Below are 18,797 nucleotides of genomic sequence, written 5' to 3'. Positions count from 1 at the left end.
TAATTAATTAAAATCGTACCTCCAATTATGTGGAAGCTAATGGAACGTTCTAGTGTCGGCCTAACCCAAAGTCCTTAACGCTCCAAGTGTGCAACCATTATGAACCTCAGATTCACTGAGAAGCACCTCCTGGTCCATAAGAGAGCCACGCCTCTTGCTTTTTCCATGTGTGGACAAGCTCATCCACGTGAACCAATGACCTTTAGGACCCCGATACCTTATGACGTGGAACCAAAATATCCACCACCCTCTTGCACCCTCTTTTCTATATAAGCACACTCACTTCATCTGGCATTTGCAGATTGATCAAACGGAGCTCCTATACCAGAGATAAAGTAAATCGTTCCAACCCGGAAAATCTCTCTTTCCAATTAGATATGTCTGCCTCGTATGCCATTCAATCTCTCTTGGCGAGCCCTGTTTCTCGCCTTTCTAACAGGTCCAGGGTGAACCAGCTCGGCCTTCCCGCAACATACATACCAACCTTGCGCAGGAATGTTAGCCTTAGAGTTCGATCCATGGCTGAGGTATTGGTTTGCTCCCACTCTCATCTCCTGATAATCATGAATATACTTATGTGTTACAAGATATTCAACACAAACAGCGATAACATAGTCTTGATAATATTCTAACTAATGATCTAAGTAGAATTGTCTCGTAAACGTGGGAATTGTGGTACTTACTCTTTCATGTCATTGCTACTTATTTTCAGGAAGAAATGAAAGAGAAGGCAACTCAGACAACCTCTTCTCCATCACCCAAGAAGGTGAGCTTTAGGTGAAACAGTTTTCTCCTTAAGTATCTGCGAATGAGTATAGTTTCCCTTTCATCCTGAAGAATGTAGTTTCAGATTCCTGAGAATTTTTTTTCCCCGACACTACGTAACTAATAATACACGTAATATAAATCGTAACAATAATCAAATACTCCGAATTGAAAAATTTCGGCCAGTTGAAACGATAATTTGCTCACTCTGCTTCGAATAATACATGTTTTGGTTCCAAATATGCTAGAATTTTTTTTTTATTTGTATAATTATGTATATAAAACGACAAATTCTTGATATACTGGCAGAGATTGTAACACGAGACAAAAGCTTCGCCCATGCGGTCCTATCTAAAGCTGTAAAAACCCGATTAGTTTAAACGAAATATAAATCCTGATCATAATTTTCCACCTCCTATATTTCTGTCAGTGATTTTTTGCAATATAAGATCTGACCTTGCTAGATGATATAAACTGATCACCGTAAATAGAAGCAGGTGAGCACGAAATTCTCGGACGTGTTAGCCTTCAGCGGACCAGCACCGGAGAGGATCAACGGGAGATTGGCGATGATAGGGTTTGTGGCGGCAATGGCGGTGGAAGTAGCGAAAGGGCAAGACGTATTCGCTCAGATCGCCGACGGAGGCATTCCGTGGTTCTTGGGGACAAGCGTCGTGCTATCTCTCGCATCGCTGATTCCATTGTTCAAAGGAGTGAGCGTGGAATCGAAATCTCAATCATTCATGTCTTCCGATGCAGAGCTCTGGAATGGAAGATTCGCGATGCTTGGACTAATTGCACTAGCTTTCACTGAATATGTCAAAGGAGGGAGCCTTGTGTGATTTTACTTGCATTTACTTGAAATTATCATATTAGTTATCAATTAAATTTTAGGAATATGAAAACTTTCTGAAGCCATGTTTGTTTGACTATCTGCTCAACCAAAAGGAATGGAAAAAAAAAAAAAAAAAGTTGCTGTTTGTAAATTGTAATTACTATTACCAGTACACTAAGTCACTGGATTTATTACTCTTCTACTAAATACGTGTCCATGTTGAAGCCAAGCTAATTCCTTTATTATTCCATGAAAATAGAAGGTAGGAAAATCTTTTTAGCCGAAAAATGACGACAATAAAAGTTAAAATTTTTAAATGCAATAATTTCGTAGGTTGCCGAAAAAGAAAAAAGAAAATGCTACTAAACGAATTTTTAGATAACATTATTGTTCTCAGCATTTAACAAAAAGATATTATACTAGTAATTTAGTTAGAAAGGCTAGTAATTAGTAAACTCAATTGAACCAAGCAAATACATTTTCAAATAAATTTAAATTGCAACATCAATCTAATCTCATCCTTGACGGACGAATTAAATTATAACGATAATAATAAATTATTTAAAAATATAATATTAACATTTTTTATGAGCCCAAAAAGTTGTGTTGAAAACTTCACCAATCAATTTATCAAAGGAAAATGGGCCGTTTTCAAAGAACTAAAACCATTGATAAAAATATTGACAGTGCATTTTGATACTTTAAATATACTTTTTATTGAAGAAACATATGTTTTAATGTTACATGTGAAATTTTTATGCACACACACATACACGTAAGTGTACGCTTATGTCATGTCCCAATTTCAACCTCTCTAGCGTGACATTTTTTTTCCAAAAAAAAAAAAAAACAATTGACAACATTTCATATTACTTCTTTATAATAACGCCTTCCTTTTTCTCTCTCTCTTTTTTTTAATTTTATTTTAGCCTTCTTTTTTTTTTATGAAAAGGATTTAGCCCTCTTTTATGAGTTTATATGATTATGAAGCACAAGATGGACGCATCAAAAAAATGAGAAAACTTATATATTTAATTTCATACTTACGATACCTGTTTATAATTAAATTAAAATATATAAATATTTTATAAATTATTTATTCCATAACAAACTTTTGTTATTAATATTATTAATACATTAAATTTCATAAATCTTGATTTGATTATATATAAATATATTGAATATGACTAAATACATAAATTTTGCCTGAAAACACAGAAAATGTGCCCACAAAAAAAAACAAAGAAAAAAACAAAATGTGCCACTTCAAATAGACAAATACGACAACAAGATATGCATCACCATCACTTATTTATTACACGTATACCTCGTTTTCTTTTTCATAATAATGAAATGAACCTCTACACTCACAAATTTATGAACAGAAAAGAATAAGAACATCATCAGCACGTATATCTCGATTTCCCAACTACTTGTTATGTACAGATAGAGATATTCGCCAACAAAACTAACTCATGATATTATTATGGCGAACTGGCTATGGATCAACCTGATACGCTGGCCTCTCAAGATCCCCGTTTGGAAGTGTGCTTGCCTCCACTCCATCCGCATGTTCCTGAAACAAGTCGATTTTCCCATTACAACTCAATCATCAAATCTGGCTATTAACTCAACTCAATCATTCACACCTAATATGAGATCAACCGAATTTCAATGTCTACTATAGCTTAAAAGGATAAAAAATTAAGAATAGAATAAAATAAAGAAATTAAAAAAAAAAAAAAGACAACTAAATTGCTTTTTCACCTCATGGTAAGCTTGATAAAATCTAATAACACATACCACAAATATAAGAATCACATCTTCCACAAATCTTATAAATGATGACTCTCAACCTCGTGAATTAAATTACTCTTCTCCCTAATGAACATGATTCACTTTTCTCTCATCCACATCTTGATTATTCTATTTTTATTTTTATTACTTTAATCCATTTCATTCTCTTCCTTTCTAGTAACCAAATAGACCCCACATGCTTCCACACTACATCTCTACATCAAGTCTAAATGCTGCACCTATAAGTAGATGTTGCATGTTGTAAAATATAAAACAGACCTGAGCTGTTGAATAATTTAAATCATCCCTCTCCATCTGATTCATAAAATCTATTTGATTATCACGCTGTTCGATGGGTTACATTAGACAAGTATCACCACAAAATGCATTAAACTTTCCAATTCGGCAGACAAACTAAGAGCACACTGGACCATGACCAACAGAAATATTGAATTCAATGCAGGGGAAGAAAAATAGAGTGAGGAGTGAAAACCAATTAAGTGGATCCCATCTATTCTATGTATTTGAAAAGACAAAAATGGTATCCAAGTGTGCATAGAGTCCACTTATTCTCTTTCTACCCATCCTTATTTTGTTCCTCAATTTCCCTTTAATTGCATGGAACTTCCACTTAGTTCCCACCTATATATCGCACAGAATGCTGAGATAATATTTCAATAACCAAATCAAATGCTAAAACCATGTAAACATTGTAAAGAAACAAGCCATTCATTTGCTAAATGAGTAGCATAAGAACTGCATGTGATATGTGCATCAAACAGAAATTTGGATACGTACTTCCGCAGGAAGATCAACTGGGAACAAATTTATTGCTGCTGCGTTGAATGTGAATCCGCTGAAGACATAATTAATCGCTCGCATCAGTTACATGTGCATAAATTGAGGAAAAAAGTAGGTAGGAGGGAAATGGAAAAAGCTTATAATCACTAATCAGCAACAGAATCTCTTTGTGAGTAACTAAATCCCTCAATGGAGGATATTTGAACCCTTCATGAAGATTATCCAAGTCTGGTACTATAATAACCAACACATTGAACTTAGATGCAGAATAGAAAAAAGTTAGGTTCCTACGCAAGTGTGAATATATTAGACAAGTTTCAAACTGCAAGAGAAGTAAATAAATTCAACAGGTCATGAGAACATGTGGATAAGAAGTGGAAGAAATCATACCATCGGGATAAGACTAGCTGCCAGACATAAGGAGTAAAAAATTCCTCTGGATGACTCTCTTGTTCATATGTGAAGCGCAGTTGAGTAAACATCTGCTAAAAACATATAGGCTACGCTTCATGTAAACCACAAAAGTAATGCTCGTCGAGATAATTCTCTTCACAAGTAAGCAACAAATTAGATTTTTTTTCTTTCTCATTTTACCTTCATCCCTTCACCACGCCAAGATCGACAATTGACAATTATCACCTGAAGCACTTCATTGACTGACCAGTCACCATCCCCTCTTTGAGCATCCATACGACTATTGAAAAAATCCAACACCTGCAATCATCATGTTGAGTACATTGTTCAAACATTGGAACCATGATGTATTATGCAAAGATGAGTTTCGCAAATGCAACAGGAGACAAGTGAATCTTTCTCCAGTAAAGAGTTTCAAGCTTTTCAAAAGGACGTATGTATGATGAAGATTTAATAAAACATATGAAACATACAGTATAAATGTTGTCAAGCAGCTCATTGAAGCGTGGATGATTCTTAAATGGCAGAAAAACTTCTTGCCTGTGCATTATTGCATATACTACCTGCCCCATACAGATATGAAATAAGTATCTACAGGTAAATAGTGTAGACTAAAGGAACCAAATCAAAATAGATGGCATAGAATCTACAATCAATCAAATCATACCTCAGGATTCTGAGGCAGGGCATAACTCAAGATAGCATTTATGATTTCAAGTACAAGCCTCAAGAAGTCGGTATAAATTTGCAATTCAGTTGACTGCATTGAAAGACAATACGATTTACCGAAAGGAATATTAAGTGAAAATAACTGGAACCACAAAAAGCAAAGAACAAAGCATATACCATATCTTCCATGAGGCCGTTTCCTTCAACTGAGTTGCCATTTCCAGTATGAAGTTTATTATGTCTGAGATCTGCTAATTTGTTATACCTAATGAGAAGCAATGATATGATCACAGTTACGCCAGAAAAAATAGAAGCTACTCTTGAATATATAAATATAAATATGGAGATAGTACAGTATAAATGACAAGAGCTGTGACATACTTGCGTGATAGCATATCAAAAAGTCCGACTAGTCTCTGTGATGCATATGCACTCAGACGGTGGACATGAGGCGCCATGTTTGCCAAAGTTGCTAAACATGTTGTATGGAGATACACATCCTATCATATTCAAGGCACAACAGAATGATTTTTTTCCCCTCTATCCTTCCTTCCTCCAATGCAAAAAAGTATAAAATCATAATATAGGAAACCTTTTCTAAGACTGAAAGCACCAATACATGCCAATTGGTACATTATGCAAATAATTACTATTTTCAATAATGAGTATCTAGTTGCCATACAACAACAACAACAACAAGCCTTTATCCCACTAGGTGGGGTCGGCTACATAGATTGCAAGACGTCATTGTGCTCTATCATTTATCAAGCTTTTAAGAATATTATTAATTAAGAGATCGCGTTCAACAACTTCCAAGAGCGTTCTCTTAGGCCTTCCTCTACCTCTTTTAATCGGACTCAAAGTTATATGTTCAACTAATTTAATTAGTTGATGGCAACTAGATACTCATAGTATCTAGTTGCCATCAACTAATTAAATTAGTGGACGGATGCAAATTCAAAACTAAACATCTACTCTCTCCAGTCCTCAATATAGGCTACCTTTTAGAAGTTTTGTTTGGTCCTTAATATAAAACACCTTATAAAACTTGATAAAGCATTAATGAATTACTGCCAAAAATGGCTACATATCCAATTGGTTCATTTGGGTGGCATGTTTGACTTCAAGATTTAAAGGTAAAATTAAGAATTTATATTAAGGATAATTTGGGATTCCTACAGTTTTTTTTTTTTAAATCAAGACTTTTAACTAATTTTAACCACTTTTCTTAATCTGTGAGATTTGGTAAAAGTGTATTATAAATAGGACTGAAAGGAGTATTCCATACTGATTTTATTCTTTTTCTGCATAAGTGGGGTAAGGGAAGAAATCAGGACAAAAAATATTTTTCAGTTAAATACATGCCAAATAAGAGACTGGGTTTTCTTTGAGCATGAATGAAAAGATTCTATTATTAGAGACGTAATTCAGATTAGGGAAAGAACTACAATTGAAAAGCTATGCAGAGATTTCCTTTATGATTCCTCAGCTCTCATTCCTCCCATCCCCCTTCTTTTTTAAGGCAGCAGGTTTTCATCTTTCCAAGCCCAAGATCTGATATAAATAAAATGCAGCTACCTTTTTCTTTCCTTTACAAATCAAACATGATAATCGTTGGAAACCAGATTTGAATATCTTTTTCTTCCCTTGGCTAGCAAAAGTGACTACCTAACCATAAGAACTCAAATGTCTAGCCCCAAACATTGTCATTCTTTTTTAAAGTTTAAAAAAATAATAATAATAAAAAAAGAGAAGTGAAGGTCAAAAACAACTATGGGAGATGCAGTTTAGCATCAGAAGCCAGTCCAATTAGGTTCTTTTTGAGAAGGAATTCCTTTTGTTGACAAGCTGAGTCAGATTTAGTTAGAGAAGATTTTTTGTGTCACAAAAAATCCATCGCAATCAATAGCATTAAACTTCAAAGTTATATCTGGCCAAACGAAACTCCAAAACTGTACAGTCAACAAATAGTTAAACAATCATATGATCAATATACAAATCCCATGTACTCCCTCCAGTCCTATTTATAGGACACTTTCTAGAAGTAATTTTTAGTCCAAAATATATGAAATTTTGTAATGAATAAACTACTTTTTCCAAGTTTACCCTTTCTTGATTAGCGTAAAAGTATTTAATGTAGTTATATCATTATTTAAAGTCGAGGGTAAAAATAAAATTACATATCATTTTTTTATGATATCAAGAAAAAAACTAACGTTTTCTAGAATGGGTGAAACAGTTTAAAGCGTCTTATAATTAGGACTAGAGGGAGTAGTTTGAATTACACAATCAATCAGCAGGATATGTCACTTTGAATAAACTGAAGCAAGTAAAGCAATAGCTCAATGAGGTTCATGACTCATACCCGTAATTTGGACAAATTATATTGTACAGTTCTGATGAGAATTATCACCATGAGAGAACCAAGAGATGTCTGATGGAGGAGACGTTCTTTATACCAAGGAACACCAGGCAATACCTGTTCATGCATATGCCAAATTAACATAACACATGAAGTTTTAGGATAAAACCCAATGCCAAAACACAGAATTTTCTTACCAGTTTATGAATGCTGGCGTTGAAAGAAGAATCCTGACTGAGTATAAGAAGTATGATCAGCAACATGTAAATTTGATTTGCTGTCTTACGTGAAGCATTGTATAATGCTTCCAGGATGGGCATCAACTGTTGGTTTCAGAAACAGGAAGTTACAGATATGATAGTGAAGATATTAGATCTCCATGTTTTCTAAGTTATAGAGCATTAACCAAACTTCCTCCGAAAATTCTTCCACTGACTTCTATGTGAATTATATTCATTTCAATTTTCTTCCATAGAAGAGAGTTAAGCTACAACATCATACCAATGTATCCAGATCAGTCCGCACCAGGACATACTCCAGAAAGGAAGAATTCCCCTGCAATAATGAGTATAGCAGTAATACGGCAGTCTCATCAGCCAAGCACCTGCAGAGGCATAACTAGTTAAAAAAATGTTCTGAGTAGAGCACAAAAGTCAGTGGAAGAATTTCAATACGTATTCTGGAGCATAATCCAATAAAAACAATAGGAAAGCAAGACATGGTAAATTAATTGGTTCAAGATGCACACAAATAGTCAACTACTTACGTGCCAAGGGTATCAAATAATGAAGCAAAAGGCAACTTTACATGTGGACCACTGCTAGCATTACCCTCAACATCTACACGATCCACTGCAAACAGAGCATTGATCAAAATGGCAAGCCTTCTAAATCAACCAAAAGAATATGAATAGAAATAAAAGATACACTACATTCAAAATCAGTTGCATGTTCTAAGGCCTTGCAGTAAGGATTGTCAGAAAAGTAAGTTATTTCTTTCTGTAAAGCATCCAACATAGCAGTTTTGTCATTCTCATTGGCATTATAGTCCTTGCTCGCAACACATTTGTGATAATGAATGAGAACAAGAAGCACATGAAGACTGCTATCTGCTAAAGGACTTCTTGATTCCCCACTGCTTGAACTGATCAAATAACCAAAGGGCAGTAAAACAAAATTTGCTGCAGGGAAAGGGAAAAGTGACAAAAGACTCAGTTACTCTCCAACTTGTAAATTAGAATCTTGCAGATATAAGACAATTAATGTTATTTAGTCACCATACCAGCTGCAGAACCAACTCTCTGTAAAACGCCCCTCTCACTTCCTTCATTAAAGATGGAATAAGATGCTCGATTAAAAGGGATATTGGGCCGGGATATATAATTTAGTAGTAGTCTGCGCACAAAAGAACTAACTAGAGAGCTATCCTGCAAAAAGAACAGTACACCAATGGCAAATTAGTGAGTAATTTTGTCAACCCAAGTTTCATGCTACAATTTCATCTACTCACCTGAGACATAGCTGCATCAAGAAATGGGTTCACATCATTTGGTCTGGGAGATGACCCACAGAGAAGCTGAGTTGACATTGCAATAAGCATGAAATTAAGCAGCTCCAGATGCAAGAGATATGTGTTGGAACTAGAGTAGAAAAATATCATATTAAGAAAGGTAATATATGTCGAGGCTCAAAAACAATTAACAGCTCCAGCTATTAAATACCTCACATCTACTGATGTTATAAAGGTCAGCACATTCCGCATGACAAGATTTTCAATGGTTTGATCTGCATTAAGATTAAAGTATGTATATAAAAACATACACAACAAATGTCAAAAATACATACAATGGAGAGACATATCACAACATATTTGAGGAAAGGAATTTAAAACCTAAACTAACAGCTTTTTTTTTTGTGGGAAAATAGGTTCCAAAAAATTTCAATCTTGACACCAATTGACATTCATAAAAGCACCAAAAATCACATACTCATTAAGTTTCATATTTAAACTGATTTTCAATTTGCAGATCTTAATTTGATTAATGAATATAGCTAGTGGAAGCCCCACCGCCAGATCACTGAAATTAACTGTGTCGTGTATACTATTTAACTCAAAACATAAAGAGAACAGAAAAACAAGCATTCTAAAGTACTAGGAAAATATCATCTCATAAAGTTGTATTAACATAACAATGAACGTTGCATACCTCCCAAGATATCCTTAGGTATAGATTCATTTTCATCTAGCAAAAGATGTAACTCCAGATCATCATCACCTTTGACATTTTCAATCAAGTGCTTCAAAAATATTGAAGTGATGTACACCGCATTAACAGCCTTTTCATAAACCACTGGTGGTACACCAGATGTTGACATGGATTCCTGCAAGTAACATGCTAGATGGAACAAAATTTTTGAAAGATGTTTGGTGCGATGATTGTTTTTCACTGCAAGAAAGATGCAAGGAAACAAGCATAAGAGTCAAATATTATTATGATGGAGTGAACAGGAACAAATCTATTTGGCTACAAGAGGTCTTGAATAATGACTGTGATATGAGAAAAAAATGCGCTCCCTTTAACACCAAAATTAGCATTTAACCTGAAAAATTTGGGTCCAAAGTCAAATGAGCATTTCTATCCAGCACTTTAGGGGCAGAAAAACAGAACGTTAGCATCCAGTGTATTAATTCACGAGTGTATTCATTTTTTTGAACTAGAAAGTTCAACAGAGAAATCACAAAAGCATGCTAAACTTCTTGTAATTATCATTTTTAGCCTAAAATATATTCTCTAATGTATTGGCTCCTACTAATTATATTAGACCATGATTCTTAGGTAACGGAATTAGCCACAAATTGAGAACTATAGCAGCCAATTGAAGCTTCCCCTTCAAATCATTATTATCCTAGTAATTGATTACAAGTAGTAATTGTAGTATCACTACCCAGCAGCTCGTAGGCTTGGTGAACACGGTCGGTAGGCCATCGAAGATCGAAAGGAAGCTCGAGCAATTTCTGCCAGAACTCGGAGGAAAGCGGGAAAGACTCGCCACCGACGAAGGTTCCGATAAGATATTCCGCCGTGTCCTGTGAGAATGCACCGCTCTTGCGCGGAGTTGACGGCACTGAACCCATATGCTGAATGGGTTTGACGTGCTTGACTCGGTGCCTGAGTAGTTTGTTGGGTCGTCGACTGTGATCTAAGCTACAGTAAGCGAGATCCTCTTCGTCTTGCTAGCAGATTTACGTAAACGGCATTGTTCAAACTGACACAGAGATCAAGAGGGCTCGATCCCGAGAACAGAAGAGAGATGGAAATTGAAAATCTGGACAATTCGTGAAGCACACGAAGAGGAACAGACAGAGAGAGATATATAAGGAAGAGGAGCTTCAGAACGAAGGTTTTTGGTTTTTGGGGACTTTGAGAGAGAGACGTAAGACTCGTTTTGTTTGGGCGTTTTCCGTTCGGGTTAAAGACGTCATTCTCTTTTTGAATTGACCGTATTGCCCCTCCAATAAACTGAAATTCAAGCAAGGCCTTTTTTGTAAATACAAAATAACAATGTTATTTGACCAAAAAATTTAATAATATTAGTTTAATTTTTTGTCAAATAATAATATTATTATTATTATTATATTTTTATTTGGTAAGAAATCCTGATTCTTAGTTCATAATTAAATAACATTATTATGTAATTCTAAAAAATAATTATTGGATATTTAAATTTAAATAAAAATATTAAAATAATACTTGATTGAGAAAAAATCATAGTTGGGATTGGAAAAAATGAGACTATCGTACACCGACTTTCATGCATCATCAGCCATTGAGCAAGTTCTATTCTAATTTCGAAGAAACGTGCGGTAACTTTTTAGTTTTGCTGTTATTACGTGGACTAATATAACTTTGAACAGTTAAATAATATCATTTAAAAATATAAAATATTTTTTTATTAAATCCAGCTCCCAATAAAATAATTATTTATTTTTAAAATAATATTATTTTTTATATTTTTTGTTTAATATAGTGTTTCACTTTAAAATAAATATAATAGTTTATTTATTATAGCACTTTTGCAAAAAAAAATTAATTACCTATTGAAATATTAAAAATATTTTATATTTTTAACATCAAACTCTTCAAAAAATGTCTTATATTTTTTAACGAATGAGTACTCTTCTACTTCTATTTTTAAGTCACTTCATTAAAATTAATAAAAACATTAAAATTCATAAATTATGTCTAAAAATTTAATAAATTTTTAACTTTACTCATATTAAATATACCTACATTATTAATATATTTTTTCACTAATATTTAATAGAGAATAAAATAAAAAATTAGTTATAAAAATTAAAAACGTGACTTATAGATATGATAAAAAAAAAAGCTTATCTCTTTAGCTTATGAATAAGATTGAAGGGGGTGAGTGTTAGGAGAAGAATAACGAAAATGAAATTTTTTTGAATCTCCCCAATTCTTGATTCGTGGATGAGGAAAATAGTTGGATTTTTATCTCAAAAATATATTCTCTTTAAGTGAGCTATTTATATTGGCATAAAGCTTGGTATAAATCATTACCTTCACAGTTTGTAATTAGCATATTTTTTCTATTTGTTTTGTGACTTTTTTAAGTGTTTTGAAAGGCTTACTGGACCATAAATGTGAACATATCATGAGTCTAATTACCTTTTTTGAACATATTCAATATAAAAGAATAGAATCAAATTTCAAATAATCATAATAAAAATAACTTAATAAACTTTTTAAACATGTTCAATATAAAAAATTGTAAAATTAATAAACTTTTCAAACATATTCAACATAAACTATTCAAAAATTAATACGTTTGAAGGTGAAAAAGTGCTTCTATTACCTAACAAATTCCATGCTTGACTAATCTGCATGATTAATTGAAAAATTAACAATTTTGCAATCAGATATGACATTTATCAAGAGCCAGGTCAAGGCAAGTAATTTGCTATTAAATGGAAAAAATTAACACTTCTAAAAGGTTGCAGCTCCATGCTTATTGTATTGCAATCTTGAGTTACAGTCCAAAATTATTTGTTTCCTATTTGAAATTATGTGATTTTTTTTCCTATTTTGGAAATCTAAAAAAATATCTTTTAAAAACAAAAAGTAAATTGCACAGACGTCCCTAGACTTTCACTAAATTACACATATCTTTCTTATCCTTTTAAAACTTATACAATCTTCTCTGAAAAACAAATAATAAATGAACTGGCCATAAAAATAAAAAAATATATCACATAGATCTTCTCTTATTTATTTTTGAAATTATTTAGACCTCCTTTCTAATTTTAGGGTAGAGTTGCGCTTATTTTGAAACTAAAAAAATTGGAAATATATTTGTATTGATTTTGCAAAATCAGAAAAACAAAAAAAAACCTTCATGATTTTGGCAAAACGTAATATGTAACATCCTGATTTTTTATATAATAAAAAAATTATGAAATTTAGGTTTTGAGAAAAAAAATGATAATAATAGGAATTTATATTATTTGAGGTTATTTAGAAATAATATTATGGTTAGGTATTTAATTATGAATTTAAAAATTTAAATTTAAAACCACATAAGCAATATTTAGTTAAGATATAATACATAAATAATTTTTTTATGTATGTGTTGAAAAAAAAAAGAGAAGGTAGAAGGAACAAAAAAAAGGGGTGGAAGGTTGTTGTTTCTAAGTCCCACATTGGTTAGATGAGGAAAGAGAAGAGGTGCCTTCATGTATAAAAAGGAGGGGGTGTGTGCATTAGGAAGCATGAGAGGCTAAGATGCAATTTAGAGAAAATTGCAACTTTTGGCCCAAAGGTTTGAATAATTAAATTTAAACCTATAGTTTTTTTTAATATAATTTTGGGACTCACAATCCCATTTTTATATTATTTTCTCTCTTCCTCTCACGTTGCTCGGCGTTTTCTCGCAAGGGGGGATTATTTTCTTTTTCTTCAGGTATGTTCTAACTTTCCTGTTTAGATTAGTATTTAAAAATTTATTTAATTATAAAATTAATTTTATAGTTATTTTCTAAATAATATTATCTTTTTAGTGATATGATTATTTTGTAGGATAGAGTAAATATTTTGATTAGGATTTTTCTATAGGATAGTTAATCTGATGATATGATGGATTAAAAATATAGGTTAAAATTCTTAGGGATATAAAAAATATTATAGAATATTTTCTTAAGGTTGAAACTCATGTTTAAGAATTTTTGAGTTAAAATCTAGATCTATATGGTTGAATTTATGTGGAATCTGAGACGTAGGGATAAACCTATGATTATTAAATATTTATTTAAGTATGAATAGGTATTTTTAAGGTTATAGAAAGGTGATTTGAGGCTTCAGGATAATTCTAAAATTTTTAATTTATTTTTGGATGAATTTTTAGAATATAGAAGGATGAAATTGTGATACTAAAAGTGAATTGAGGATAAAAAAAATAGTTCATTAAGGTACGAGAATTTTGAAAAAGAATTTGGGAAGTTAAATGAGGCATAAATCTTAAATTAGTGTTAATATGGACTATAGATCCAAGACTTTCTAACTCTTTAAATTAGAGTTATTTATTTTAATGTAAAATTAATATATAGTATTGTGAAATAATTATGTAGATTATATTGACAAAGATAGTGGTGAAAAAGGAGTTGTGAAGGGGAACTTGTTATTCAAGACACAAGGTAACCATTATTAATGTGTTGTGATGGGTGTGTTTGTGAATGGTTATGTGTTGTTTTGTTGTTTGGAAAAATTATGAAGTATTGAAAATAAATACTGTTATATACTTCCGTGAAATCATTGCCAAGTAGGTTAAAAATTTATTTTTGTTTATCATAATGAGATATTATTGTTTGGATATATTTCTGTTTGGATACTTGAATGATGCATGACTTGTCAGGGTATTTTAATATATGGTGTTAATGGGAATTTCTGTTCGGTTAATTATTACCACGTGGTAAGCCCTCATTGGACCCAATGAGTGGCCTGTCGCTTGGTCCAACTCACCTTTGGCTGGATGATTTGGCGTCCGAGCATGGCGAAAGGAAGATATAAGGTGCAGTCATGCAAATTAAATACTTGTTCGATTTGTTTGAAAGTATTGTTCGGTTAAATGTTTTGTGTGCCCACTTAGCAATCGCATGATTAGTTACATCCGCATGCATCATTACATATTAATTTTTGGTTACTGGGACTTTTAAGTCTCATTCCCCGTGGTTAACATTTTTACAGGAGCGAGTCCGGCCGAGAAAGCACCAGAGGTGTAACTATGGTGTATGAGACACCATCTTTTACGTTGCCTCTTATTTTTATTATACAATGTATCTTGTGCCAACTTAGGACATATCTTCTTTGTGAAGCATGTAAACTCTAATCCTTTTTATTAAAAGTATTTATATGACCAAGAGGATTATATCTGTCCCTCTTGATTCATAACCTTATTTAAATATCATGCCATGAGGATCCTGTCTGTCCCTCATGGTTCTAATTGTTTTTTTGAGATATTTTAAGACCTGTGGTATATTGTTTTGGATGTACCATGGTAGAAATTTTTCTACCATGATAAGGGTATGATGAGGGTTCAATGAAAAAAAAATAATTTATTGAATTAATGATTTGCGAAAAATCGGTTTGTATTTTTGAGGGTGTTACATAATAAATTTTGTGTATTTAAATTCTAATATATAATAATGGGAGAGTGACCCATGAAATATGGAAATGACAAAAAGTTGCTGCAAAATGTGATAATTATTATGTAATTTCAAGGGACTTGTCTAGCACATTATTTTTTTGACGAAATTACAAATTTATTATCAATTTAAAATTTGAAAACATATGAAGGACAATGATTACTTAAAAATAGTGAATAATAACTTCATTCAGGCAAATTACTAAAACTTAATAGCAAATTACAAGTATTTTTCTATCATTTTTTCATCAATAAAATTTAACACATAGAAGACAGTGAGTATTTAAAAATAAGAAATGATAACTTCTCTTGGATAATGGCAAATCACAAGTATCTTTTTGTCATTTTTCATTGGTAAAATGTAAAGAACAGTGACTACTTAAAAATAAAGAATAACAATTTATTTTGAACAAATTATTAAAAACTTGTGGGAAAAAAAAGGAAGAAAGGTAATTTATATAACCAGTTTTAATTAGTGAAATAAGATTTATCGTTGCTTTTGTTCAGTTTATTATTACTGTATGCAAAATCTGAACATATAAAGGATAACTAATGAACATCATTTTTAATCACACATGACAAATGATAACAACACTAGATATATCTAAATAATAAAAATTAATTTCCGAATTAATATTCACACGTCAACATAAAAAATTATGGCAAAACTGAAAGTTTTTCTTTCGAGACAACATTTCGTAATTAGTGAGACTGGCTATTTTTTTTTTTTCCTTTGTCCAGTGCTATTACCAATTAGTAAACATTAAATCATGAACATTTAACATTTCAATAAATTAAATATTATTTTATTTATTTATTATCTGAACGATTTTAAGATAGAAACAGACAAGTTTTTGCCTCCCTGAGTCGGTAAGGCTTGTCTCCATCCCCTGACTTGGTCTTCTCATCCAAAACAAGTGGTGAGAGTAGAGTGGAAATTTCAATTTTTTTAATAATATATTTTTTGAAAATTTGAATTGTGATTTTGGACGGACTACCTCAAAATAGAAATGAATAAAAAGAAAGAATGATCACAAGTTGAATCAAAAAATAAATCATGCTCTTCTTGTAAGGATATACACCTTCTCTTTTTATTTTCAACATTGAAATTTTTCCTCTATATATATATATATTTAATTATCTCATTTACAACAAAAAATAAGGATTTAGTAGCACACATATTTTATTTATATATTATTTATACAGCATAATAATTATAACATTTATTTGATTTGAAACTTAATTTTTTTAAAAAAATAATTTCAATAAAATTACATGAATTTTCATTATATGTTCAATAAATGTACCCTCTTTTCCTAAGATATCAAAATAAATTATATTACATATTTATGAATTTCGTTAATAAAATATGCCTATAATTTTAATAAAATTCACATATGCTTATATTTTTCAGTTCATGAAATGAAAGATAAAATACAGATGATTAGAATGACTTCGGAAATTTAAAATAAATGTCTACGTGATTTTAATACTCTCTTTAGGCCAAAATATAAATATTTGTTTAAGAAAAACTAGTGCATTAATAAATTTTTTATTTTCATAAAAATATATATTTTTTTATTATTTGTCTCAATTATTAATGTATTTTATAATAAGTGAGAGATAATTTTAGTAAATATAATAAATAAAATAAAAAAATTATTTTTTATATATATTAAATTACTTATATTTTGAATTAAAATTAATTAAAAATATTTATATTTTAAATCGGGGGAGTAACATTCAAAGAATATACCAGCAAATGTATATGTTCATGTGTGCATTGGATGCGGGGATTGATTGATTTAATTTAAGTATATTTAATATTAAAAAAAGAAATGGAGTAATAAGCAGGAGGGTACGTGGCAAAAGGCTAACTATTTTCGAAGTAATTAAGGAAGCTGGAAGGAATCAAACACCCATAGAAGCCATACGTGTTCGACACGCGCCTTTTGGATCGGTGGTTGTTAGATCTCCATTAGCGTTGACTTGTTAGTCTTAGAAAAGTAGGTACACTTTGACTCTTAATCGCTTTATTACTATCACAAAACCATTGTCTAACCAATACTGGTCCAAGTGCTAAAATTCCAAACCATCACTGTTATATACTCTTCTAATTTTATTTATATGACATTTTTTAAAAATAATTTTTAATCTAAAATATATAAAACTTTATAATAATTAAATCACTTTTTTAATTTTATCATTTCTTAATTAGCGTGAAGGTATTTAATATAATTATATTATTATTTAAAATTAAAAATAAAAATAAAAATATATCTCACTTTTTTATGATATTAAGAAAAAATTACTCCTTCTATCCCAAACTATAAGACACTTTTAGATAAAATCTTACATATCAATAAATCTCATTAAATACACTTAACAACCTTATCTTTTTAAAACAAAAATATAAACTTTTAAAAATATTTATTATTTAATATATTGAAAAAAGGGCCAGAAATTAATCATAGAAAGAGAAAGAGTAATGTTAAAATTGATACATTTAATAAAATTTTAATATAATCAAAGTGTCTTATATTTTGAAAAGAAAAAACCTCTTCAAAAGTGTCATATAATTTGAGACAGAGGGAGTAACTTTTTTTAAAATATTTAAAACGATTAAAAATATCTTATAATAAAAATCAGAGGTAGTATTAAATACCACTTTTCTAGTTGTAGAATTCAAAATTGCAAAGGTACCTAATTAAGAGGGAAAAAATGAATAATTGAATGTTTTAGTGGAGACAAATATAGTGGACAATGAAAAAGTGGGATTAATAAGTTGTATGAGAAGTAAAAAAAACAAAATAAACAAATGAGAGAAGTAATAATGTTAATTTATATGTAAGAAAAAAAAAATACAACAATGAATCCTATATTTTAATTGCAATTTTTTAAATTCATATAATTACATTTTGTCATTTCTAGTTTCTTCAATTTGATCAATATATAATATCAATCGTTATAAGTGCTAGAATGTACATATAGATCATGGGTTGGCACTGATAGAGGTAATTTTGTCATGACTTTGCTGACTTCTTTACTAGTATAGTCAAACTATGTTAACGTAGAAATAAATTGGCCAGGTATTATCAAAAAAATAAAAGGCAAGTGAGAAAAAAATGCCTTTATAAATTGGCCAAGTATTATTAAAAATGAAAGGCAAGTGACAAAAATAAGATTATTAAAAAAAATGCTTTCTTTTATATTTGGTTTAAACAAAACATGAGAAAAAGAATCCGAGATTAAATACATGAAGTTAGATACACTTCAGTAAAATTAATCTTGTCAGTGCCAGCTTATAATCCTCACACGCATGTTTAAATTTATAGGAACTAACATTGCATATAAATCAAACTAAATGAACCAGAAACAATGAAATAAAACCATATGATGGGCTAAAAGCAAATGGAAATCATAATATAGAGACCTA

The 18,797-nt window shown here is 31.0% G+C and overlaps 2 protein-coding genes and 2 long non-coding RNA genes across 6 annotated transcripts; 2 read left to right on the top strand and 2 right to left on the bottom strand.

Annotated features, from left to right (window-relative positions):
- The first annotated feature begins 284 nt into the window (after positions 1 to 284).
- On the top strand, positions 285 to 1,751 carry LOC129320036 (early light-induced protein, chloroplastic-like). 3 transcript variants are annotated; one of them, XM_054965172.1, is made up of 3 exons: positions 285 to 527; positions 713 to 766; positions 1,263 to 1,751. In XM_054965172.1, exons 1-3 carry the CDS (start codon positions 378 to 380, stop codon positions 1,605 to 1,607), a joined length of 549 nt encoding a protein of 182 aa, XP_054821147.1. In that variant the 5' UTR covers positions 285 to 377; the 3' UTR covers positions 1,608 to 1,751. The 3 variants fall into 3 exon arrangements, with proteins under 3 accessions (XP_054821147.1, XP_054821146.1, XP_054821145.1); XM_054965171.1 differs by having other exon boundaries at positions 1,260 to 1,751; XM_054965170.1 differs by having other exon boundaries at positions 286 to 527; positions 1,257 to 1,751.
- Positions 340 to 1,263, bottom strand: LOC129320038 (uncharacterized). Its single transcript, XR_008595610.1, has 2 exons — positions 684 to 1,263; positions 340 to 554 (listed from the first exon to the last, which is right to left on the bottom strand). It is a non-coding gene; the product is annotated as an uncharacterized LOC129320038 (long non-coding RNA).
- A 1,098-nt stretch (positions 1,752 to 2,849) lies between the features above and the next one.
- On the bottom strand, positions 2,850 to 11,072 carry LOC129320665 (uncharacterized). Its single transcript, XM_054966215.1, has 18 exons — positions 10,589 to 11,072; positions 9,850 to 10,089; positions 9,364 to 9,427; positions 9,153 to 9,282; positions 8,925 to 9,069; positions 8,575 to 8,823; positions 8,410 to 8,494; positions 8,145 to 8,247; positions 7,841 to 7,966; positions 7,647 to 7,760; positions 5,663 to 5,781; positions 5,459 to 5,546; positions 5,280 to 5,372; positions 5,086 to 5,175; positions 4,793 to 4,912; positions 4,589 to 4,680; positions 4,196 to 4,253; positions 2,850 to 3,176 (listed from the first exon to the last, which is right to left on the bottom strand). Exons 1-18 carry the CDS (start codon positions 10,776 to 10,778, stop codon positions 3,099 to 3,101), a joined length of 2,184 nt encoding a protein of 727 aa, XP_054822190.1. The 5' UTR covers positions 10,779 to 11,072; the 3' UTR covers positions 2,850 to 3,098.
- Positions 11,073 to 13,463: 2,391 nt separating this feature from the next.
- Positions 13,464 to 15,035, top strand: LOC129319864 (uncharacterized). Its single transcript, XR_008595534.1, has 3 exons — positions 13,464 to 13,624; positions 14,289 to 14,354; positions 14,905 to 15,035. It is a non-coding gene; the product is annotated as an uncharacterized LOC129319864 (long non-coding RNA).
- The last annotated feature ends 3,762 nt before the right edge of the window (positions 15,036 to 18,797 follow it).

The sequence above is a fragment of the Prosopis cineraria genome, unplaced genomic scaffold (genome assembly GCF_029017545.1).
Source record: "Prosopis cineraria cultivar Desert tree isolate PC_DT_omini unplaced genomic scaffold, ASM2901754v1 PC9, whole genome shotgun sequence".
NCBI classification, from domain to species: domain Eukaryota; kingdom Viridiplantae; phylum Streptophyta; class Magnoliopsida; order Fabales; family Fabaceae; genus Prosopis; species Prosopis cineraria.
This window is presented reverse-complemented; position numbering and strand designations above follow the sequence as displayed.